Here is a 26,511-nt window from a genome sequence, read left to right on the forward strand (position 1 = left end):
GCCTAGACTGTGATAAAGCATTCCGTAAGAGTTACACACTGGCAAGTCTGCCCAAAGAAATTAAATTTGAGCAGCGTAGTAACTTTACTTCGAGAACATTCCTGGGGATGTTTGGAAAACTGGGAGCTAAGCACACTGGGTCATCTGCATATCACACAGAGTCCGAGGAGCCTTGGAACGGTGCAACTCCACGCTTAAGGCCATGATTAAAACATATTGTGTGAAAAATGGGGGAAAAAACTGTGAGGATGGGGCTCCCGTACTGTTCAATATTAATTCAAGAATCCCTGAGGTTCAGTCCATTTGAATTCATTGTCGGCCATAGGCCCAAAAGGAAGGCAATTCTAACGCCCTCCTCGGTGACGGTGAATCTCGATGCCACCAGGTCCGGTTCATCCGGAGGGAGCTGGGCTCTGCTCTTCTGTTTGAATCTTGCGTAGAAAACGTTAAGTTCTTCAGGAAGAGAAGCGCCACAGTTATTGATATTCCCAGACTTTTCGTTGCGCCCAGTGATCTCATTTAGACCCTGCCATAGTCTACTGGCATCCATTTGCTTAACCTGGGCTTCCAACTTGGCTCGATATTGCGTAGTTACTATTAAATACAATCAGTTAATAGCAATATGGACTCCAAAGTGTTTTCCATTTCTGCTGGTTCTGTAACCCGTCAGGGGGTACGAGACAAAATTGGGGCCTGCGTCCGAGACATGAACATATTGTCTGGGGGGCTTGTTTGAAATGATTGGGGAAAATCCCTTTTGATTTGGTCGTCTTGAAAAACAGCAGAAATGGATGTTACGAAATTCCTGGCATCGCAAACCCTGTGGTTTTGAAGAGAACTAAAAAGGACGAGCTGTGGACAATTGTTGAGGAATTGGAACTTAACACGGTAAAGAAGGTCTGACTAAGGTAGAAATTCAAAGAAAAATAGTTAAATATTATATTTCGACGAAACAATTTACCGAGGATGTGTTGAAAATGTTTGCTGACGGTAAAGTACTTACTGAGGCTGAGCTTCAGTTTCAGCTGGAAAAATTAAAATGGAGCAGGAGTTGCTCCTGAAACAGCTCGAGAGAGAAGAGGCAGAAAGACAGAGACCGTTCGAGAGGGAGATGTGGCAGCTGAGAGGTTTAGTGTTAGACCCTGCTGATTTTTACAGCTCAGGAGAGAGCTTGTGTTCTTTGATGAATTTAAAAATTGAGTTCCTGATGATGTAAGGGCATATCTCGATGAAGGAGATGCCGACACCCTGTGGGGGTCTGCTAAGACAGCAGAGGAGTTTGTTTTAACCCACGGGGGTTGAGTTTGCTCCAGGTGAGAGTTGGGAGGCTCGGGGTGACCATGAATTCGAAACTGGGGGAAGGGATGAAAGTCCGGAAGAGGCAGCTGTCCCGATTGCCTGTATTCAGGTTGTTGAAGTAACTGTGGTTTCATGGGGTACTGAACCTTGTGTTGCAGCTCAGTTAGAATCTGAGGTGTCTGACTTGGTTGGAAAGGAATGCAGTTCATTTGTGTCAGATGACCTTGGTTCAGTGAATAAGGGTACCAGTGGAAATAGAGAATTCTCAGCTACTTGTATTAGACAGTGTTCTAAAATTTAGTAATAAGATAAAAATTGCTGAAGTCAACGTTACTGAAAATATTGGAAAAAAGTGTTGTCCCTGGCTTTTCAATAAAGTACTTGTGAAGGTTGAATTGGTTTTGCGACCTTTGACCCTGCTTGCAGGACAAAAGTCTGCTGAGGAAGCGTGTGCCACTCTGTTAAATTTTGTTTGGACATGTGGAGGTAAACACCTTCAAGGTTGTGATGTTGTTCAAGTTTGGGGCGTGGAAAGACAAAATTTGAAGTGCTGTTGTGACCAGGAGGGACTATCGGTAGATGTTGCTATTGAGACAGGTCTGAAGAAAAGTCGCAGGAATAAGGTAGAAGGATTGTTTGGCCTCTTCCATAGTATAAACATGGTAGTTATAAGTCTGGTGATCGTGCTAAGTTTAGTAAACAATAGGGGAGGTTGACAACTGTTCACGGTAAGGTTCATTTAACAGTTCAACTAATGATCAAGCTGCTGCTAATGATCCAGACAGAGGGACTGATGTTTACCCTGCCCGTGTGGTAACTCAAAGCATGTTTAGAAAGTCTGCTGAGGCCCATGATAGCAACACCAGGGGTGTAAAGTACGATGATGTGTCACAGACTTTTCTACCTTCCATATTCCAGCAGGACTTAGAGAGTAGTAAAGCTGGTGAGAGTAAGGTGTTTGAGAAAAGTTTGTCCTTATCGAGGAAGGAATTTATAGAGGAACAGAATAAAGATTCTGAAATGGTAGCTTTAAGGAGACAGTTCTCACCAAACAACTGGTTCAGAGAGAGTCAGTGGGATATTATCTCAAAGCTGGGGTGTTAATGAGGAAATGGAGACCAGACACCGGGCCTGCAAGTGAGGACTGGGCTACTGTGCATCAGGTAGTAGTTCCAATGGTTTACAGGGCTGAAATTTAAAAGCTGGCCCATCGTATGCCTTCAGGTGGACATTTTGCAGAATGTTCAAATTAAAATAGAACACTTGTTTGATAGGATGGCACCAGTGAGTACAATTGTGAAGAGAAATGGAGTCATGAAGGCTGGAAATGAGGTGGAAATTCATTTATTAAGCTCCTTTCTTGCTACCCGATATTCCTCAATAGAGCGATCTGATCCTTGCTTCCTGAACCTCATTATGCTACCTTCTTCCACCCGACTAGATTCTCCATCTCACTTGACACCCATCGTTTCTTCACCCTACCGTTCTTTATCTTCCTTACCGGGACAAATTTATCCCTAACATCTTGCACGATATCCCTAAACATCGACCATATGTCCACACTGCATTTCCCTGCAAAAGCATCATCCCAATTCACACCCGCAAGTGCTAGCCTTATAGCCTCATAATTTTCCCTTTCCCAATTAAAAATCTTTCTGTCCTCTCTGATTTCCCATGATAATGTTAAAGGCCAGGGCGCGGTGGTCACTGTTCCCCAGATGCTCACCCACTGAGATATTTGTGACCTGAGCCCGTTCGTTACATATTACAAGATCTAGTATGGCATTCCCCCAAGTCCGTTTGTCGACATACTCTAACGGGATCCGTCCTGGACACACTTATCAAACTCTACCCTGTCTATGCCATTGGAACTAACCAGGTGCCCATCAATATTAGGGAAGTTAAAGTCATTAAATTTAATAACGTTATTTTTGCACCTTTCTAAAATGTGCCTCCCAATCTGCTCTTTGGTATCTCTGCTGCTACCAGGGGGCCAATAGCACCCTTTCAATAGAGTAACTGTTCCCTTCCTGTTCCTGACTTCCACCCATACTGACTCAAAAGAGGATCCTGCTACATTACCCACTCTTTTTGTCCGTCTAATAGTACCCCTGGCCAGTAATGCTATCCCTCCTCCACATTCCCCCCACCCCTCTCTATCTCTTTGAAAGCACTGAAATCCAGGAATATTGAGAATCCATTCCTGCCCTGCTGCCAGCCAAGCCTCTGTAATGGCCACTAATTCATATTTCCATGTATGTGGCCAAGCTCACAGTTCATTACCTTTGCTCCTGATGCTTTTTGCATTGAAGTACACGCAGTTTAGCCCTTCTGCCTTACTAACTTTACACCCTTTATTCTGTTTCTCTATCGTTAAAGCCCCTGTATACGTTAGATCAGGATTTACTCCATGCACTATACTTGCAGTTCTCGGATGACCTTTATCCTCCTCCCTCTCACTATCTTCTCTAACACTTTGGTTCCCCTCCCGCTGTAAATCCAGTAGAACGTGCCCGGATCAGCACATGCAAAGCTTCCCACAAGGATGTTAGTCCCCCTCCAGTTCAGGTGCAAACCATCCCGTCGGAGAAGGTCCCACTTTCCCTGGAACAAGTCTCAATTGTACAGAAACTTGGGGCCCCTCCTCCTGCACCACCTCCTTAGCCATCGAAAATTTAAAAAAAAAAGGAGAAAAGTAATACTGGAGTGAAGTGAAGCGAAGAAAATTACAGTGTAAAGAGAGAAAGTTGACATGACTTTAAAAGCCCATTGAGTGTAAAAGCACTTTATCTGAATGTCCCTAGTTTTCCAAATAAAGTCAGTGAACTTGTGGCACAAGTCAGTACAAAGGCTGTGATTAAGTCGCCATTATAGAAAAGTGGTTGCAGGGTGGAGAGGATTGCAAATTAAATAACCAAGTATATCAGCCAATACAGAAGAATAGGCAGAAAGGTTAAGGATGTCGGGTCGCACGCTTCATTAATAATGAGATCAGGGTGATTGTGAGAGACGATATAAGAGCTAAGGGGCAGAATATTGAATCCATCTGGGTGGAGATAACGAATAGTAACGGGAAAAATCACTGGTGTGAGTCGTCACTTGGCCACGGAATAACATCATTACAGTGTCACAGGCAAGAAACAGGGGGACATCTGAGGCATGTAAGAATGGAACAGCAGATGTCTTGGGGGACTTTAACTCGCACAATCAATTTGTTCGAGGCAGTCCTGAGGAGGACTTCGTAGGCTGCAGCCGTGATGGCTTTTCTGGAAGAGCATGTTATTTAACTGACAAGGGCACGTTCATCCAGGTTCGGCACACAAATTGCCTGGAGTATGGAGAGGTGTTACTTTCCATTTGAGACTCAGACTGACAATTATTGCCTCCCACATTCCTTCGTGGAATATCTGTAGTTAAAAGACTCGTGTGAACACTCAGTGCTCAACCGCAGGAGACCCATTTCCTCCTGGGTTTCCTTACTGTCCTCTTGGTTATTTCTAGTCTGACTCTGACTCTGCAGGTACCTTTACCGGCGTCCATATCTCTGTTGTTACAGAAGGGATTACAACGTTAGGAGTTTGAGGAGATGTTGTCTGTCATTGAAAACTCGCGAATGTCTCAGGTTGTACGGCGGTGAGCATTCTGGGCAGTCACATGGCCGCCTGGTGTGGAGGCTGCAACGCAGAGGGTCGCCAGAGGCTGAAGACATTTCTAGATCAATCAGCTCCATCACGGGCACAACCCTCCCCTCCATCGGGAACATGTTCAAGAGGAACCGCATCCATTACTGAGGACCCTCACCACCCGGGAAATGCCCTGTCATCATTAGTACTATCGGGGAGGTAGTACACGAGCCTGACGGCCCGCACTCAACGATTTAAAACAAGTTACTTCCCTTCCACCATCAGATTACCAAACGCTTCCTGAATCCATGAGCACCATCGATATTCAGCTGTTTGCTGTCTTTTAAATTTTTGGAACTTACATTAAATTTACATCTTTCCGCAGTACTAATTGTGCAGATGATCAACTCTGAGGGGTTATCAGTCACAGACAACAGATCAGACCGTGATTGCGGTTACAAATATGCGCTGCAGACAGACAGGACATGTGGCACGCTGCTCGTCACTGAGTATAGGATTCGGGAGGTCACATTGCAGTTGTACAAGACATTGGTGAGGCCACACTTGGAGTACTGCATTTGGTTCTGGTCGCCCTGGTGTAGGATAGATGAACCGGAAAGAGTGCAGAGGGAAACTTACGAGGACGTTGCCAGGATTCGAGTGGCTGCATTGTGCAGACTGGGCTGGCGTGAGGAGATTATTCTTTGGAGAACACGGGTGACATTATAGAGGTGTATAAAATGCCGAGGGGAATAGATAGAGTGAACGCGCACAGTCCTTTACCCCAGGGTCGGGAATCTGTAAAACAGAGGGCAGAGGAGTGAGGTGAGAGTGGGTGGAGAGGAGGGGGAGAGATAACAGAGAAGGAGGGGTGGAGAACGGTGCAGGGAGGGGAGAAGAGTGGGAGAGATGACGAGAAAGAAGGAGATTGATGGGGAAAGAGGAATGTAGGAGAGTGTTGGGTGAATGGGATGCGAGTAGTAGAAGAGAATGGTTGGGGTTGAACAGATAGGGTGAAGAGAGAAATTGAGCAGGAGGTGGATAAGAGAGGGAAGAGAGACGGGGGAGAAAAACGGATTATAGTGGGATTCAAGTTGGCCCTACGGACTGTTGACAGAGATCCTGGATTTTTTCAGGAATATCTGTGCACGAATGTGCACATTTCTCGCAGATAAAACGGTGTTGATGATTGCGATAGCTCCTCCATCTGTTCGAGTCGCCGTACACGCAGACGAGCTTTCCAGTATTATCCTTGTACATAATACTAGAAGCCTTTGCCCTATCAAAGAAGGTAAACAATTTTAACAGAGTCAATGCAGCTCCGGGAGGTCACCCGACACCGAAACCAAACTAATCTCAGCGCATAGCAGTTTCCACACCGCCCCGCGTCGGTCCACAGACTAATCCCACTGACTTACTTTCCACAGAGCCCCGGGATGGTTCTCAAACTCACTCCCCTGACCCACTTTCTCCCCACAGACGCGTGTCAACACCCCGCCCCCCCCCAACAAACTGATGCCACAGCCCTACATTGACCTGCACATCCCTGCGTCAGAATATAATCTGCGCCAATGCCCTGCTCAATTCCCACAGTCCCCGGCCACAGGCCATTAACAATCCGAATCTCACCCGCCTTCGCATTTTCCAGTCCGGTATGTTCGGTATTGAAGCCCGAGAGCGTTGAAAACAACATTCTGCGAAATTAAAATAATTTAATTAATGTTAAGAAGGAGCCTCTCTCAACGTCTGACCCCGGGAGTGTGTGATGGGACGGTGTGGAGGGAGATTCACTCTCTGTCTGACCCCGAGGGCTTGTGATGGGACGGTGTGGAGGGAGATTCACTCTGTGTCTGACACAGGGACTGTGTGATAGGACGGTGTGCAGGGAGCTTCAATGTATGTCTGACCCCGGGAGCGTGTGATCGGACGGTGTGGAGGGAGATTCACTTTGCGTCTGACCCCGGGACTGTGTGATGGGACGGTGTGGAGGGAGATTCACTCTGTGTCTGCCCCGGGACTGTGTGATGGGACGGTGTGGAGGGAGATTCACTCTGTGTCTGACCCAGCGAGTGTGCGATGGGACGGTGTGGAGGGTGCTTCACTCTGTTTCTGACCCCGGGAGTGTGTGATGGGACGGTGTGGAGGGAGATTCACTCTGTATGTCTGACCCTGGGAGTGTGTGATGGGACGGTGTGGATGGAGATTCACTCTGTGTCTGACCCTGGGAGTGTGTGATGTGACGGAGTGGATGGAGATTCACTCTGTGTCTGACCCCGGGAGTGTGTGATGGGACGGTGTGGAGGGAGATTCACTCTGTATGTATGACCCTGGGAGAGTGTGATGAGACGGTGTGGAGGGAGATTCACTCTGTGTCTGACCCTGAGGGCTTGTGATGGGACGGTGTGGAGGGAGATGCACTCTGTGTTTGACCCCGGGAGTGCGTGATGGGACGTTGTGGAGGGAGAAAAACTAGGTTCTGTCCCCGGATTTGTGTGGTGGGATTGTTTGAACGGACCTTCACTCTGTGTCTGACTCCAGGAGCGTGTGGTGTGACGATGTGAACGCAGCTTCACTCTGCTTCTGACGCCCGGAGTCGGAGATTAGACAGCGTGGAGGGCGTTTCACGATTTGTCTGACCCTGGGACGGTCTGGTTGAAATGTATGAAGGGAGCTTCGCTCTGTGTCTGAACGATGGAGTGTGTAATGGGACGGTATGGAGGGAGTTTCACTCTGTGTATCACCCTTGGATTTCTGATTGTTGTAAATATCTCCTCTCTCAGTGTGACACATACCTGTTCTTGTGTCGAAGTTATTTCCAGTAGCCTTGCATCAAAGTTTGAACAATATTCCTTCGCTACACCGTAAGATGTTTCAAACTTGGATATAAAATAACAGCGGTCTTCATTTCTGATCCAGTCCTGGGAACACGTTTGCTCTGCAAATTAGGAACAAGTAAAAGAGAATCACCTACCACACCGACCCATCACACACTCCCGGGGTCAGACACAGAGTGAAACTCCCTCCCAACCGTCCCATCACACACTCCCGGGGTCAGACGCAGAGTGACTCTCCCTCCATACCGCCCCATCACACACTCTCCCTGACAGACATAGACTTAAACTGTCCAGCTCCATCCTCTACCCATCTCTCTCTCCCCTGTGATGAGGAGCAACAGAGGCAGGGTACATTGTCTCACCTCTTCTCCTGGTGAGGTATTGACAAATCTGAGTCTGGCTTTCGGTGATGGTCCTGTATTTCATGTCGACGCGATTGAATTGATGACGGAGATCGGTGTGCGCTCGATTCAGAACAGAGAGGTCCGAGTTGAGGACGGTTAAGTTATTTTCGAGTATGGAGATGCGGGAATACTCTGAGATTCTGGACTCAAGGGTTGAGTTCAACTCATGGACTTTTAGTTGATATTGGACCTGGGTCCTGTTCATCTCCTGATATTGTTCCCAAAGTTTCCGGTAGTTTCGGTCGCCAGTGATCAGAGACTGACGAAGCTGTAACACTGAGAATGTTGTTGTCAGGTGACGCCGCTGTCAGTGTCACGGTGTGAGATGTGTCGGTGTCACGGTGAAGGGAATATCAGTATCACGGTGTAGGCTGTATCGGTGTCACGGTGCGGGCAGCGTAGTTTTCACGTGTGGGCTGGACAGTTTGACGGTGCGTGACGTAACGGTGTCACTGTGAGGGAAGTGGGAGCGTTACTGTCACGTTGTCATGGTGAGGGGCGTGCAGGTAGCTCCTGGAGAGCTGTGTTGGTGTCAAGGTGTTTGCTGCTTCGGTATCACGGTGTTGGGAGCGCCGATGTCGCAGTGTGAGGGAGTGTGGGTGTCACGGAGAGGTGTGTATCGGAGTTACGGTGAGAGGTGTGTTGGTGACACAGTGAGAGCGTTTCGATGTCACGTTGATCGTCGTGTCAGTGTCACGAGGTTTTACGACAACTTTTCATTACAATCTCTTTACGGTCCGACTCCACCCGGAGCTCCTTCGACTCACCATAAATCGAGAGCCCGACCACTATCGCGACGAGGACGAACATAGTAAGGCAAAGTGGACAGATCTTACAGTGCCATCTATTTCCGATGTTCTCGCTCGGCTCCTGTTTATGCGCATCTGTGGAGAATCCATTCAACGTGTGCGTGAATTCAACCATGACCCGCAGGGTAGCTTATTTCCACCCACCATGCCTCATGTCTGACTGATTCCATTGATCTGGTAAGAGTGAAGACGAGCTTTACGAGGATGTTTAGTGGCTGCTTGCAAGAGCCGTACGGTAAGGGAGTGGCTCGCACGACGCCTTACAGTACCAGGGACCCAGGTTCAATTCCCGCAGCTGCCGCAAGGAGATTGCACTTCCTCCCCGTGACCGGCAGGTGCACCAGGTTGCTCCCATAGTCAGTAGACAGACCAGTTGTAAGATAATTGGTCACTGTAAAATGTACAGTGTCTAGGCCGGGATTGGGGAATTGCTGGGCATCGCGGTCTGAAAGCCTGGAAGGGCCTGTCCGCACAGTTTTTCAATAAATAAATAAATCTAAATATTTGTTTTGGGGAAAAAATGAAATTCAAGGTCGAATATGTTTTACATATACAACCGGGATTGTTTTAGTGGGTAGCGGATCAGCTGTAGATCGGTGGAGAATTTGCTGATGGGATTAAATCCGGGTAGGTTCTGGGAAATCAATTGCGAAGGAACTGGACACATTAACGGCGATATACTTAATTGTCGACGTAGAAAGGGATCGAGTGTTAAACGCGCAGGTCAATGGGATGTTGAAAAGTTGAGATTAGACAAGCCTTTGTCAATATCCCTCTCATGGGAGTTTCATTCGCAAGATTGCGATGACCGGAATTCGCGGTTATTTGGGAATTTGCGTCAAGAATTAGCTCGTGCTAATTTAGACATGTGCCGGTTGCCAGTTCGCAGTCCGTGACTGATGGTGTTATGTATCGATCCGCACTGGGATCTCTGCTGTCTGCGGCAAAGACTTGGATGAAAACCTGTGTGTTCAGGACATCCAGCATCCTAGATTCAGTAAAGTGTTTTGTTTTTGTCACATAAAGACCAACAGTACAGCATGAGATAATTCGGCGCACAATGCTGTCCCAAATGCATTCCCGCTACTCTTTGATATTATATCTCTGGAAATAAAAGGTAACTGTCTGTCTACTCTGTCTATAATCTTATAACCCATTATCAGATCTCCCCTCAGCTTCCTCTCCTTGTAACACACGTCATCGAAACCTGGCGCACACTTTTAAACACTCTCCAGAGACATTCCAAGCACTTGACATCTTTCCTATCGTTGGGTGAGCAGAACCTTTTCAATACGCCTGATGCAACCCGACCAGTGATTTTCATAAAGTTGCAACGTAACTCCCTGACTTTTGAACTCATTATCCGGACGAACAATGGCAATCATGATAGACGCCTTCTTCACCCTATCAGAAAGCCTGACCATGAGCAATAGCATTCGACCGCAAGATCCCTCTGCTAATCAACACTGTTTACAGCCTTGGCTTTAATAGTGTGCTATCTCTTAGCATTTGAAATTGTCACCAACTGGAGAGGTCCTCGTTACAACCAGAGATACAGAAAGTAGTAGAACAAGGTAAGTCAATAACACGATGCAAACTAAGGTGTCAAAGTTTCAGAGAAGGTGCACTGCAGGAAGGCAATAAGGTACAAGGGTGACACGTACCCAGACCAAGATGTGAAGAGAACCTGATATCGTAACAGGTGATCGTCTGATACCAGAGCGACAGAAGCTGTGCTTCAGAGGAGTTACAGCTATTTAAGACCCTGATCAGACTCCATTTGGAGTACTGTGTTCAGCTGTGCTCACCTCACTACAGGAAAGATGTGGATACTATAGAGAGAGTGCAGAGGAGATTTACAAAGATGCTGCCTGGATTGGAGGGCCTACCTTATGAAAATAGGATGACTGAACTTCGTCTTTTCTCCTTAGAGCGACAGAGGATGAGAGTGACGGGTAGAGGTGTACAAGATAATGAGAGGTATTGATGGAATGGATAGCCAAAGGCGTCCCGCCCCCAACCCCCACCCCCCGACCCCCAGGGCTGAAGTGTCTAACACGAGGAGGTAGAGTTCAGTATAGTCTAGATACCGAGGAGGATGTCAGGGGTAAGATTTACTCACAGAGTGGTGTGTGTGTGGAATGCACTGCCGGCGGCAGCGGTGGAAGCGGATACAATAGGGTATTTTAAGAGACCCTTACAGCTTAGAAATAATAGAGGGCTATGAGCCAGGAAAATTCGAGGTCGTTTCTCGAGGAGGTCTCATGGCCGGCACAACATTGCGCTCTATGGTCAATGAGATTTCCATGTTTCCATGAGGCAGTCACAGATGAGAGCTACAGGGAGGTAGTCGCATCTAGGCTGTCGGAAACAGGTCGTTGGGTGACAGTCAGAGGGGGGGGGAAGCGAAAGTGAGCAGACAGGTAGTGCAGAGCACTCCTGTAGCCATTCCCCTGAATAATAAGTTTACTGTCATGGATACTGTTGGGGGGGGGTGGGGGGACACCGTCCAGGTGTGAGCCACAGTGGCAGGGCTTCCGGCATTGAGTCTGACCCTGTGGTGCAGAAGGGTGGGACGGAGAAGAGTAGAGCTGTCGTCATTGGAGACTCTATAGTCAGGGATATTGCAACTGTGATAAAGAAGAAGAGGGAGTTGTATGAAATGTATAGGAAACAGGGGCTAAATCAGGTGATTGAGGAGTATCAGAAGTGCAAGAAAATACTTAAGAAAGAAATCAGGAGAGCTAAAAGAAGACATGAGGTTGCCTTGGCAGTCAAAGTGAAGGATAATCCAAAGAGCTTTTACAAGTATATTAAGAGCAAAAGGATTGTAAGGGATAAAATTGGTCTTCTTGAAGATCAGAGTGGTCGGCTTTGTGCGGAACCAAAGGAAATGGGGGAGATCTTAAATAGTTTTTTTGCGTCTGTATTTACTAAGGAAGCTGGCATGAAATCTATGGAATTGAGGGAATCAAGTAGGGAGACCATGGAAACTGTACAGATTGAAAAAGAGGAGGTGCTTGCTGTCTTGAGGAAAATTAAAGTGGATAAATCCCCGGGACCTGACAGGGTATTCCCTCGGACCTTGAAGGAGACTAGTGTTGAAATTGCGGGGGCCCTGGCAGAAATATTTAAAATGTCGCTGTCTACGGGTGAAGTGACGGAGGATTGGAGAGTGGCTCATGTTGTTCCGTTGTTTAAAAAAGATCGAAAAGTAATCCGGAAAATTATACACCGGTGAGTTTAACGTCAGTAGTAGGTAAGTTATTGGAGGGAGTACTAAGAGACAGAATCTACAAGCATTTGGATAGACAGGGGCTTATTAGGGAGAGTCAACATGGCTTTGTGCGTGGTAGGTCATGTTTGACCAATCTGTTGGAGATTTTCGAGGAGGTTACCAGGAAAGTGGATGAAGGTAAGGCAGTGGATATTGTCTACATGGATTTCAGTAAGGCCTTTGACAAGGTCCCACATGGGAAGTTAGTTAGGAAAATTCAGTCGCTAGGTATACATGGAGAGGTGGTAAATTGGATTAGACATTGGCTCGATGGAAGAAGCCAGAGAGTGGTGGTAAAGAATTGCTTCTCTGAGTGGAGGCCTGTGACTAGTGGTGTGCCACAGGGATCAGTGCTGGGTCCATTGTTATTTGTCATCTATATCAATGATCTGGATGATAATGTGGTAAATTGGATCAGCAAGTTTGCTGATGATACAAAGATTGGAGGTGTAGTAGACAGTGAGGAAGGTTTTCAGAGCCTGCAGAGGGACTTGGACCGGCTGGAAAAATGGGCTGAAAAATGGCAGATGGAGTTTAATACTGACAAGTGTGAGGTATTGCATGTTGGAAGGACAAACCAAGGTAGAACATACAGGGTTAATGGTAAGGCACTGAGGAATGCAGTGGAACAGAGGGATCTGGGAATACAGATACCAAATTCCCTAAAAGTGTCGTCACAGGTAGATAGGGTCGTAAAGAGAGCTTTTGGTACATTGGCCTTCATTAATCGAAGTATTGAGTATTAGAGCTGGAATGTTATGATGAGGTTGTATAAGGCATTGGTGAGGCCGAATCTGGAGTATTGTGTTCAGTTTTGGTCACCAAATTACAGGAAGGATATAAATAAGGTTGAAAGAGTGCAGAGAAGGCTTACAAGGATGTTGCCGGGACTTGAGAAACTCAGTTACAGAGAAAGGTTGAATAGGTTTGGACTTTATTCCCTGGAGTGTAGAAGAATGAGGGGAGATTTGATAGAGGTATATAAAATTATGATGGGTATAGATAGAGTGAATGCAAGCAGGCTTTTTCCACCGAGGCAAGGGGAGAAAAACACCAGAGGACATGGGTTAAGGGTGAGGGGGGGAAAGTTTAAAGGGAACATTAGGGGGGACTTCTTCACACAGGGAGTGGTGGGAGTATGGAATGAGCTGCCAGACGAGGTGGTAAATGCGGGTTCTTTTTTTAACATTTAAGAATAAATTTGACAGATACATGGATGGGAGGTGTATGGAGGGATATGGTCCGTGTGCATGTCAGTGGGTCTAGGCAGAAAATGGTTCGGCACAGCCAAGAAGGGCCAAAGGGCCTGTTTCTGTGCTGTAGTTTCTATGGTTTCTATGGTTTCATTTCTTTGACTTGACCTACCAACGTGCAACAGTTAGGTTTGTCCGGGTTAAACTCCTTCTGACATTTCTCCAACCCATATCTGTAACTGACTCATATCGCACTGAATTATTTGCCAGTCTTCCCCGCTCTCTGCAACACCACCTCTCGCCGTAACATCCGCAAACCTACTGACCCACCCATCTGCATTATCATCCAGATCATTTGTAAACATCACAGACAGGAGAGGTCCCAGTTACAACCATAGATACGGATCACTTTATTGCATTAGAGCAAGGTAAATCAGTAACAGAACGCAGAGTAAAGTGTCACAGTTACAGAGAGAGTGCAGTGCAGGCAGTCATCAGGGTGCAAGGGGCCACGACGAGGTGGATCGTGAGGTCAGGAGTCCATCTGATCATCCAGGATCCGGGATGATTCTGATCGCGTCCACGATACCTTGAAGTGGGAGGGAGAACAGACAGAGGTCCTGGTACACACTGGTACCAACGACATGGATAGGAAAAGGGAGGAGATTCTGACAAAGACTACAAGCGGTTAGGAAAGAAGATCACAGGACAAAGGAGCTGAAATAAGACAATCGGCCATCGAGTCTGCTCCGCCACTCCAACATGAGCCAAATTATTCTCCCATCTAGTTCCAATTTCAGGCATTTCCCCCAATATCCCTTGATACATAGAAACATAGAAAACATAGAAAATAGGTGCAGGAGTAGTCCATTCGGCCCTTCGAGCCTGTACGCCATTTATTATGATCATGGCTGATCATCCAACTCAGAACCCCGCCCCAGCCTTCCCTCCATACCCACTGACCCCCGTAGCCACAAGGGCCATATCTAACTCCCTCTTAAATATAGCCAATGAACTGGACTGGCCTCAACTGTTTCCTGTGGCAGAGAATTCCACAGATTCACCACTCTCTGTGTGAAGAAGTTTTTCCTAATCTCGGTCCTAAAAGGCTTCCCCTCTATCCTCAAACTGTGGCCCCTCGTTCTGGACTTCCCCAACATCGGGAACAATCTTCCTGCATCTAGCCTGTCCAATCCCTTTAGGATCTTATACGTTTCAATCAGATCCCCCCTCAATCTTCTAAATTCCAATGAGTACAAGCCCAGTTCATCCAGTCTTTCTTCATATGAAAGTCCTACCATCCCAGGAATCAATCTGGTGAACCTTCTTTGTACTCCCTCTATGGCAAGGATGTCTTTCCTCAGATTAGGGGACCAAAACTGCACACAATACTCCAGGTGTGGTCTCACCAAGGCCTTTACAACTGCAGTAGTACCTCCCTGCTCCTGTACTCAAATCCTCTCGCTATAAATGCCAGCATACCATTCGCCTTTTTCACCGCCTGCTGTACCTGCATGCCCACTTTCAATGACTGGTGTATAATGACACCCAGTTCTCGTTGCACCTCCCCTTTTCCTAATCGGCCACCATTCAGATAATAATCTGATTTCCTATTTTTGCCACCAAAGTGGATAACTTCACATTTATCCACATTAAATTGCATCTGCCATGAATTTGCCCACTCATCCAACCTATCCAAGTCACCCTGCATCCTCTTAGCATCCTCCTCACAGCTAACACTGCCGCCCAGCTTCGTGTCATCCGCAAACTTGGAGATGCTGCATTTAATTCCCTCATCCAAGTCATTAATATATATTGTAAACAACTGGGGTCCCAGCACTGAGCCTTGCGGTACCCCACTAGTCACTGCCTGCCATTCTGAAAAGGTCCAGTTTATTCCCACTCTTTGCTTCCTGTCTGCTAACCAACTCTCCACCCACACCAATACCTTACCCCCAATACCGTGTGCTTTAAGTTTGCACACTAATCTCCTGTGTGGGACCTTGTCAAAAACCTTTTGAAAATCCAAATATACCACATCCACTGGTTCTCCCCTATCCACTCTACTAGTTACATCCTCAAAAAATTCTATGAGATTCGTCAGACATGATTTTCCTTTCACAAATCCATGCTGACTTTGTCCGATCATTTCACCGCTTTCCAAATGTGCTGTTATCACATCCTTGATAACTGACTCCAGCAGTTTCCCCACCACCGACGTTAGGCTAACCGGTCTATAATTCCCCAGTTTCTCTCTCCCTCCTTTTTTAAACAGTGGAGTTACATTAGCCACCCATCCAATCCTCAGGAACTAGTCCAGAATCTAACGAGTTTTGAAAAATTATCGCTAATGCAGCCACTATTTCTTGGGCTTCTTCTTTAAGCACCCTGGGATGCTGACCATCTGGCACTGGGGATTTATCTGTCTTCAATCCCTTCAATTTACCTAACACCACTTCCCTACTAACATGTATTTCGCTCAGTTCCTCCATCTCACTGGACCCTCTGTCCCCTACTATTTCTGGAAGATTATTTATGTCCTCCTTAGTGAAGACAGAACCAAAGTAATTATTCAATTGGTCTGCCATGTCCTCGCTTCTCGTAATCAATTCACCTGTTTCTGTCTGCAGGGGACCTACTTTTGTCTTTACCAGTCTTTTCCTTTTTACATACCTATAAAAGCTTTTACAGTCCGTTTTTATGTTTCCTGCCAGTTTTCCCTCATAATCTTTTTTTCCCCTTCCTAATTAAGCCCTTTATCCTCCTCTGCTGAAATCTGAATTTCTCCCAGTCCTCAGGTGAGCCACTTTCTCTGGCTAATTTGTATGCTTCTTCTTTGGAATTGATACTATCCCTAATTTCTCTTGTCAGCCACGGGTGCACTACCTTCCTTCATTTATTCTTTTGCCAAACTGGGATGAACATTTGTTGCAGTTCATCCATGCAACCTTTAAATGCTTGCCATTGCATATCCACCGTCAATCCTTTAAGTGTCATTTGCCAGTCTATCTTAGCTAATTCACGTCTCATACCTTCAAAGTTACCCCTCTTTAAGTTCAGAACCTTTGTTTCTGAATTAACTATGTCACTCTCCATCTTAATAAAGAATTCCACCATATTATGGTCACTCTTACCCAAGGGGCCTCTCACGACAAGATTGTTAATTAACCCTTCCTCATTGCTCAAAACCCAGTCCAGAATAGCCTGCTCTCCAGTTGGTTCCTGGACATGTTGGTTCAAAAAACCATCCCGCATACATTCCAAGAAATCCTCTTCCTCAGCACCTTTACCAATTTGGTTCACCCAATCTACATGTAGATTGAAGTCACCCATTATAACTGCTGTTCCTTTATTGCACACATTTCTAATTTCCTGTTTAATACCATCTCCGACCTCACTACTACTGTTAGGTGGCCTGTACACAACTCCCACCAGCGTCTTCTGCCCGTTAGTGTTACGCAGCTCTACCCATATCGATTCCACATCTTCCCAGCTTATGTCCTTCCTTTCTATTGCGTTAATCTCTTCTTTAACCAGCAACGCCACCCCACCTCCCCTTCCTTCATGTCTATCCCTCCTGAATATTGAATATCCCTGTACGTTGAGCGCCCATCCCTGGTCACCCTGGAGCCATATCTCTGTGATCCCAACTATATCATAATCATTAATAACAATCTGCACTTTCAATTCATCCACCTTATTACGAATGCTCCTTGCATTAACACACAAAGCCTTCAGGCGCTCTTTTACAACTCTCTTAGCCCTTATACAATTATGCTGAAAAGTGGCCCTTTTTAATGCTTGCCCTGGGTTTGTCGGCCTGTCACCTTTACTTTTCTCCGTAGTACTTTTTGTTTCTACCCTCACTTTACACCCCTCTGTCTCTCTGCACTGGTTCCCATCCCCCTGTAGTGAACTAACCTCCTCACGCCTAGCCTCTTTAATTTGATTCCCACGCTGACAAATACCCTGACAAATCAGATACCTATCAATCTCCTCCTGAAACACCCTCCATGATCGGACCTCCACAGCTGTTTGTGGCAACGGATTCCATAGGTCCAGGACCCTGTGGCTAAAACATTTCTCCTCATCGCTGTTTTAAATGGATATGCTCTTATCCTAAGACTGCGGCCTCTTGTCCTGGACTCACCCACCAAGGGAAACAGCCTTTCCACATCTACTCTGTCCAACCCTTTCAACATTCGAAATGTTTCTATGATAACCCCACTCATTCTTCTGTACGCTAATGAATACAGTACAAGAGCCGACAGAAGTTCCTCCTATCTTAGCCCCTGCATTCCAGGAAGAATCCTGGTGAATCTTTCCTGAACTCTCTCCAACATCAGTACATCCCTTGGGGCGCAAGACTGCACACAGTTTTCCAAATGAGGTCACACCAGTGCCCCATAGAGACTCAGCAACACCTCCTTTCTCTTACGCATTATGTCTTTTGAAATGAATGCTAACATAGCATTCGCTTTCCACACAGCCGATTCAACCTGGTGATTAACCTTTAGGGTGTATTGCACGAGGACCCCCCCAAGTCCCTTTGCACTTTTTGAATTTTCTCCCCATCTAAACAATAATCTGCCCGATTATTTCTTCTTCCAAACTGTACAGCCGTACATTTCTGTGGAAGAAAATATCAAGGCCTTACATTGTAATGGGCATTGAGGGAGCTAATGATTTGTTTTAAAATGTGAATTCGAAGCTTACAATCATTTATCTGTAACTAATGTACTCTGTGTGACTGAACTGTGCCTCGCAACCGAGATATAAAAATAATTGCATCTGTACTTCCTTGTTCTGAGAATTTTTATGTGTCTGCGGTTGAACTAGCTGGCCTGAGAACTAACACTTCAGTAAAATGTGTAGCTGCTCAGGCACATATTTTTGCTACTTCGCTATTCGGTAGCATTCTCTGAAAATGCTAGACAAAAGTTCAAATAAGGAATTATCTGACCATACAATGTCCTGAAGCACGTGACCTTTACTTCTTTAAAATAAAAATTCCACACAAGTGTCTCTTGTCACGTACCGTTGATGTATAAATATCACTGAGTTTTCTTGTCTGAGGGGGCTCCAGGATCCCGATTTTAGGGGCTGTGCTCCCCATGATATCATGTGACAAATAAAGAATTTTCTACGGCTCTCTCACTCCGGGTCCGAGCATCGTTTGTCGGCGACAATTTCCTAACATAGTATCTCATCTGCCAGTATTTTTTTTGCCCACTCTCCAAAACTGACCATGTCCCTGTGCAACTTTTCCGTTTGTTCAACACTTCCTGCTCCTCCACATATCATGGTGTCATCCGTAAAATAGACACACCTCCGAATATTATTACCACCACACACATATAACCATATAACCATATATCAGTTACAGCACGGAAAGAGGCCATCTCGGCCCTTCTAGACCATGCCGAACGCTTACTCTCACCTAGTCTCACCAACCCGCAATCAGCTCATATCCCTCCATTCCTTTTCTGTCCATATACCTATCCAATTTTTCTTTAAATGACAATATCGACCCAGCCTCAACCACTTCTACTGGAAGCTCGTTCCACACAGCCACCACTCTCTGTGTAAAAACGTTCCTCCTCGTGTTACCCCTGAACTTTTGCCCCCTAACTCTCAAGTCATGTCTGCTTGTTTGAATCTCCCCTACTCTCCTACACAACGCTTCTATTTGCGACTTTGTATGAACTTTAACATTATTTATTTTCACCCCCGCTCCACTATCTGCTCTGACACTCTGGTTCCCATTCCCTGGCGAATCTAATTTAAACCCTCCCCAATAGCACTATCAAACCTCCCTGCAAGGATATTGGTCCCTTTGTAGTTTAGGTGTAACCCGTCTCTCTTGTACAGATCCCACCTGCCCCAGAAGAGGTCCCAATGATACTGAACTCTGAAACTCTGCCCCCTACACTACTACCTCAGCCACTTGTTAATCTGCAATAGCATCCTATTCTTTCCCCCACTGTCACGTAGCACAGGTAGCAATACCGAGATTACCACCCTTGAGGTCCTGCATTTTAAATTCCTACCAAGCTCTCTATACTCACTCTTCAGGACCTCCTCTCTCTTTCTTCCTACGTCATTGGTACCGATGTGTACCATGACACCTGGCAGTTCACTCTCCCACTTTAGAATGCTGTGCAAGCGATCAGAGACATCCCTGACCCTGGCACCCGGGAGGCAGCAAACTATCCGGGAGTCTCTGTCACGACCACAGAACCTCCCTTCTGTACCTCTATCTATCGTGTGCTCTATCACTACCGCTCTCATCTTCTTCAACCCTCCCTTCTGCACTGCAGAACCAGACTCAGTGCCAGAGATCCGGCTGCCTCAGCTTGTCCCAGGTAAGTCTTCCCCCGCAACAGTATCCAACTCGGTATACTTGTTGTAGGAATTTCATCCAATTCTGCTCTACCGTCCTTCCATCTAGCTTACTTTTCCATTCGACTTGGGCCACTTCATCACTCATACCACTGTAATTTCCTTTGTTCCACTGAAATATTGTTACACCTGGCACCAACTTCTCCTTTTCAAATTTGAAACTGAACTTAATCGCCTCAGGTTCATTACACAGCACCCAATCCAAAACAGCCGATCCCCTGGTGGGCGTATGGACATGTTGCTCCAAAACGCCATCCCGTGGGCATTCTATAATCTCCCTTTCCTGAGATCGAGTACCTTCCTGACTCTCCCAATCCACTTTCATATTAAAATTCCACATAATTATCTTGACAATTTCCTTCTGTCACGCTTTTTGTATTTCCAGCTCTAACTGGTAGTCCACATCCCGGCTGTTGTTTCGAGGCATGCATATAACTGTTGCTGTTAGTGTCTTTTTATCCTTGCCATTTCTTAACTTCACAAAGAAGTTGAAAAGCAGGACCTCAAAGGTAGGAATCTCGGGAATATTCCCTGTGCCACGTGACAGTGAGTATAGGAATTGAATGAGGTGGAGGATAAATGAGTGGCTGAGAGATTGGAGGAGGGGGGCAGGGATTTAGACTTCTGGATCACTAGGACTTCTTCTGGGGCACATGTGACCTGTACAAAAATGAGGAGTTGCACTTGAATCCGAGGTGGATCAATATCCTGGCGGAAAGATTTGCTAAGCTACTGGGGAGATTTTACACTAGAATTGCTAGGGGTTGGGAACCAAACTGAAGAGATGGAGGAAAGGGATTTTGACTCACAAACAGAGAAAGCTTGGAGACAGTGCGAAAGGGGAGGATAGGCAGATGATGGAGAAGGTACGCGCCCTGACTGATGGCTTGAGATGTGTTGAAATTAATACGAGGAACATTATGAATAAAGCGGATGAGCTCAGAGCATGGATCAGCACTTGGAGCTACGATGTTGTGGCCATTACATAAATTTGCGGAGTGCAGAGCCAGGAATAGCTACTTCAAGTGCGAGCTTTAAATGTTTCAGAAAGGATAGAGAGGGAGGAAAAAGAGGTGGGTGTTGATCAGAGATAGTGTTACGGCTGTGGAAAAGGAGGAAGTCATGGAGGGGTTGTCTACGGAGTCTCTGTGGGTGGAGGTTAGAAACAGGAAGGGGTCAATAACTCCACTGGGTATTTTTTATAGACTACACAATAGTAACAGGGACATCGAGGAGCAGATAGGGAGACAAATTCTGGAAAGGAGTAATAAAAACAGGGTTGCTGTGGTAGGAGGTTTTAATTTCCCAAATAATGATCGGCATCCCCCTAGGGTGAGGGGTTCAGGTGGGGTAGAGTTTGTTAGGTGTGTTCAAGAGGGTTTCTTGACACAATATGCAGATAAGCCTACAAAAGGAGAGGCTGTACTTGATCTGGTATTGGGAAATGAACCTGGTCAGGTGTCAGGTCTCTCAGTGGGAGAACATTTTGTAGATAGTGATCACAATTCTCCCTTCTTTACCATAGCATTAGGGAAGGATAGGAACAGACAAGTTAGGCAACCGTTTAATTGGAGTAAGGGGAAATATGAGGCTATTAGGTAGGAAGTTGGAAGATAAATTGGAAACAGGTTTTCTCGGGGAAATGTACGGAAGAAATGTGGCAAATGTTCAGGGAATATATGCGTGGGGTTCTGAGTACGTACGTTCCAATGAGACATGGGAAGGATGGTAGGGTATAAGATCCGTGGAAAAGAAGGGCGGTTTTAAATCTCGTCAAGAAGAAAAGAAGAGCTTACAAAAGATTCAAAAAACTTGGCAATTATTTTTATAAATGACCTCGATGAGGAAGTGGAGGGATGAGTTAGTAAATTTGCTGAGACACAAAGGTTGGTAGTGTTGTGGATAGTGTGGAAGGCTGTCAGAGTTTAAAACGGGACATTGATAGAATGTAAAATTGGGCTATAAGTGGCAAATGGAGTTTAACCTAGATAAGTGTGAGGTGGTTTATTCTGTTAGGCCAAATATGATGGCAGAATATAGCATTCATGTAAGACTCTTGGCACTGTGGAGGATCAGACGGATTTTGAGGTCCGAGTCCATAGGACACTCAAAGCTGCTCCGCAAGTTGACTCCATGGTTAAAAGCGCATAAAGTGTATTGGCCTTCATCAATCGTGGGGCTGAGTTTAAGAGCCGAGAGTTAAAGTTGCAGCTATGTAGGGTCTTGGTCAACCGTACTTGTAGTACTGTGCTCAGTTCTGGTCACTTCACTCGAGGAAGGATGTGGAAACCACAGAAACGGTGAAGAGAGGATTTACAAGGATGTTGCATGAACTGCGGAGCATGCCTTATGAGAATAGGTTGAGAGAATTGGCCTTTTCTCCTTGGAGCGACGGAGGACGAGAGGTGACCTGATAGAGGTGTACAAGACAATGAGAGGCATTGATCGTGTGGATTGTCAGAAGCTTTTCCACGGGCTGAAATGGCAGCCACGACAGGGCATAGTTTTGAAGTGCTTGGAAGCAGGTACAGAGGAGATCTCAGGGGTAAGTTTTTTTTTTTTCTCCTTTTTTTTTACACAGAGAGTGGTGAGTAGGTGGAATAGGCTGCCGGTGGCTGTAGTGGATACGGAAACGATTGTTTTGTTTTTTAAGAGACTCACAGTTGGCTACTTCAAGCTTGGAAAACTGGTGTATAAAGGCTGTAATTAATCTAGTCAAGAAGAGAAGAAATGTTGACAGAAGGATTAGAGAGCCAGGGAATGTTAGACACCTAAAAATTATAAGGCTAACTGGAAGCAGCTTAAGAAGGTAATTAGGAGAGCCAGACCGGAAGATGGGAAGGCCTGGGTGGGCAGGATTACGGAAAATCCCAAGGCATTCTACAAGTATGTGAACAGCAAGAAGATAAGCCTTGAAAGTATAGGACCTATCAATTGTGACAGTGTGAAAGTGTATATGGAATCGGAGGAAACAGCAGAGGTACTTAATGAATACTTTACTTCAGCATTCACTATGGAAAAGCATCTTGGTGATTGTTGTAATGACTTGTAGCGGACTGAAAAGCTTGAGCCTGTAGATATGAAGAAAGAGGATGTGCTGGAGCTTTTGGAAAGCATCAAGTTGGATAAATCGCCGGGACCAGATGAGATAGAAGTGTAGAAACACAGAAAACCTACAGCACAATACAGGCCATTCGGTCCACAGTGTTGTGCCGAAAATGTCCCTACCGAAGAAATTACTCGGCTTACCTCTATTTTACTAAACACCGTGTACCAATCCAGAAGTCTCTTAAAAGACCCTACCGTATCCGCCTCCACCACTCTCTGAGTAAAATCATTACCCCTGACATCTCCTCTGTGCCTACACCCCAGCACCTTAAGCCTGTATCCTCTTGTGACAACCATTTCAGAGCTGTGAAAAAAAAGCCTCTGGCTATCCACACGATCAATGCCTCTCATCATCTTATACATCTCTATCAGGTCATCTCTCATCCTCCGTCGCTCCAAGGAGAAAAGACCGACTTCACTCAACCTATTCTCATAAGGAGGCTCCCGAGTCCAGGCAATATCCTTTTAAATCTCCTCTGCACCCCTTCTGTGGCTTCCATATCCTACCTGTAGTGAAGCGACCAGAACTGAGCACAGTACACAAAGTGTAGTTTGACTAGGGTCCTTTATAGCTGCAACATTACCACTCGGTTCCCAAATTTAATTCCACGACTGTTGAAGGCTAATACACTGTACGCCTTCTTAACCACAGAGTCAACCTACTCAGCTGCTTTGAGTGTCCGATTGACTCGGGCCCCAAGATTCCTACGATCCTCCACAATGCCAAGAGACTAACCATTAAAGTTAGATTCTGCCATGATATTTGACCTGCCAAAGTGAACCACCCCACACTAATCTCTGTTAAACTCCATCTGCCACTTCTCAGCCCAGTTTGGCATCCCATTAACCTCTGACAGCCCTCGACACTATCCACAACACCTCCAACCTTTGTGTACAAAACAAACTTACTCACCCACCTCTCCACTTCCTCATCCAGGTCATTTATAAAAATTGCGAAGAGTAAGGGTCCCAGAACAGATCGCTGAGGCACTCCACTGGTGACCGACCTCCATGCAGAATATCACCCGTGTACAACCACTCTTGGCCTTCTGTGGATAAACCAGTTCTGTATCCACAAAGCAATGACCCCTTGGACACCATGCCTCTTTACTTTCTCAATAAGTCTTGCATGGGGTACCTTACCAAATGCTTTGCTGAAGTCCATATACACTACATCTACTGCTCTTCCTTCATCAATGTGTTTAGTCACATCCTCAAAATATTCAATCAGGCTCGTAAGGCATGACCTGCCCTTGACAAAGCCATGCTGACTATTCCTAATCATATTATACCTTCTCAAATGTTCATAAATCCTGCCTCTCAGGATCTTCTCCATCAGCTTACCAACCACTGAGGTAAGACTCAGTAGTCTATAATTTCCTGGGCTATCTCTACTCCCTTTTTTAAATAAAGGAACAACATTCTCAACCCTCCAATCCTCCGGAACCTCTCCTGTTCCCATTGATGATGCAAAGGTGATAACTGCGTACAGTTATTTATCATAGACTTGGAGAATCGAGGAACAGATCGCAGATGTTGAGGTGAGAGGGGAAAGGGATTTAATGGGGAGCCGAGTGACAACCTTCTGTTACCCGGATGGTGGTCAGTCTCTGGAACGAGCTGACAGAGGAAGTGTTCGAAGCAGATGCTTTAGAAACTTGGTCACGTGGGTGTATAACACGTGATCCCTCCAAAATGACGTCATTTCTGCGAACTCTGACCTGTTTTATCAGTGGTTGGCAGCCCGCCGGGTCCCGGGGCAATGGGAGGATCTTCGTCCTTATCGATGCGCGGTTCCTCTTTCCGAAAGTTCAGCTCTGAGTAGGTGGAGTTCAGACCGGCTGGGAGAGAGAGTCGGACAGGCAGATAAGGAAGAGAGTGAGAGCCGTAGAGAATGGGAGAGGGAGTCGTGGAGACAGAGAAGAAGGGGGTGCTTGAGAGAAGAGTGAGAGGGATAGGTGAGGGAGAGAGAAAAGGTGAGACAGTGAGAGAGAGGGTGAGGGATTGGGAGAGAGAGTGGTCAGAGACGCACAGACAGAGAGAGAGAGAGGAGACGGGGTGAGAGAAGGGGAAGGAGGTGAGAAAAGGGGAAAGCAGGAAAAGAGAGTGGGGTTCGAAAAGGGAGAGAGTGGTTAAGGTGTTATTCCGCGCTCCCTCCTCACCGTCTCTCCCACTGTCCTCCCTCCTCAACACCCCGACATGGTGCTAACTCATCTCCACCACCCCCGCCCCACAGCGCTCGCTCCTCATTGCCCCTCCCTCCACACGGCACATCCCATGCTATCTCTCCCCACCGACCCTTCCCACTGCAGGCTCTCCTCAAACCATCTCACGGCTCTCCTTCAATTCCGCCTCTCCCTGAGCAAAACACTCCGCACTGACTATCAAACAGAGTTCCCTCCTCATCACATCCCTGACGCGTTCCCTCTGACTTATTCTCAAACAGGGAATCATTAGGGTCAACTGTGCGCTTGCCCTGAGATGTCTCCACAGGATTTGAAACATCAGCTAAACAGAGTCAACCAACAAAGATGAAACTGACCTCGATCAGTCCGGAACCGGGGCTCAGAGACGGTCTTGAAATTAATTGCCACGTACGATACATCAGGTTCAACTGAGGACAGAACATCGGTGGACAGATACTGAGTGAAGCTCCTTCCACACCACCCTATCACACACTCTCCGGGTCAAACACAAAGTGAGGCTCCCTCCATACTCTCTCATCAGACTCCAGGGATCAAACACAGTGAGGTTCTTTCCACACCGTTCCAGCACTCACACCCGTGGCCAGACACAGAGTGACGCTCCCTCCACACCGTCCCATTGCACACTCCCCTAGTCAGACTCACAGTAAAACTACCGCCACACTGTCTCGTCGTCAAACACAGAGTGAGTATCCCCCACACCATCTGATCACACACTCCCCAGGTCAGACACAGTGTGTACTCCCTCTATGCCGTCTCATCACACACTCCCAGTGTCAGAAACAGTTTGAAGCTCCCTCCACACTTTCCTATCACATACTCCCTGTGTCAGACACAGAGTAAAACTACTTCCACACCGTCCCATTACACACTCCCGGGGTCAGACACGGAGTGAATCTCCCTCCACACCGTCCCATCACACACTCCCGGCGTCAGACACAGAGTAAAGCTCCCTCTACACCGTCCCATCACACACTCCCCAAGTCTGACACAGAGTAAAATTACCTGCACACCGTCCCATCACAAACTCACGGGGTCAGACACAGAGTAAAATTACCTGCACACCGTCCCATCACAAACTCACGGGGTCAGACACAGAGTGAATCTCCCTCCACACCGTCCCATCACACACTCCCGGGGTCAGACACAAAGTAAGTCTCCTCCACACCGTCCCATCACATACTCCAGTGTCAGACACAGAGTGAAATTCCCTCCACACCGTCCCATCACACAGTCCCGGGGTCAGACACAGAGTGAATCTCCCTCCACTCCGTCTCTCTGCCCCACTCACCTCGGGAAGGAGACCCTGAGTCCGTTTTTTTGAACTTCACATTCGTGTAAGTCTCGCTGTCGTCCAT

General features: G+C 46.5%; 1 protein-coding gene across 1 annotated transcript; it reads right to left on the reverse strand.

Moving 5' to 3' along the window:
- Nucleotides 1–4,601: 4,601 nt before the first annotated feature.
- LOC140193390 (uncharacterized) lies at nt 4,602–26,511 on the reverse strand. The gene is made up of 8 exons (XM_072250737.1): nt 26,445–26,511; nt 25,492–25,563; nt 24,671–24,790; nt 8,928–9,044; nt 8,119–8,436; nt 7,715–7,857; nt 6,552–6,616; nt 4,602–6,201 (listed from the first exon to the last, which is right to left on the reverse strand). Exons 1-8 carry the CDS (start codon nt 26,509–26,511, stop codon nt 6,012–6,014), a joined length of 1,092 nt encoding a protein of 363 aa, XP_072106838.1. The 3' UTR covers nt 4,602–6,011.

Source organism: Mobula birostris, unplaced genomic scaffold, assembly GCF_030028105.1.
Source record: "Mobula birostris isolate sMobBir1 unplaced genomic scaffold, sMobBir1.hap1 scaffold_589, whole genome shotgun sequence".
In the NCBI taxonomy this organism is placed as follows: Eukaryota; Metazoa; Chordata; class Chondrichthyes; order Myliobatiformes; family Myliobatidae; genus Mobula; species Mobula birostris.

Bases quoted from the DNA above. Each gene is read 5' to 3' on its own strand.
- LOC140193390 (XM_072250737.1), bottom strand. From the start codon at position 26,511: ATGGACGACAGCGAGACTTACACGAATGTGAAGTTCAAAAAAACGGAC. The intron at 8,437-8,927 runs GTGAGTCGAAGG...CAACATTCTCAG, and splicing joins GGTCGGGCTCTCGATTTATG to TGTTACAGCTTCGTCAGTCT. The intron at 6,617-7,714 runs GTATGTGTCACA...TTAATTTCGCAG, and splicing joins TAACTTCGACACAAGAACAG to AATGTTGTTTTCAACGCTCT.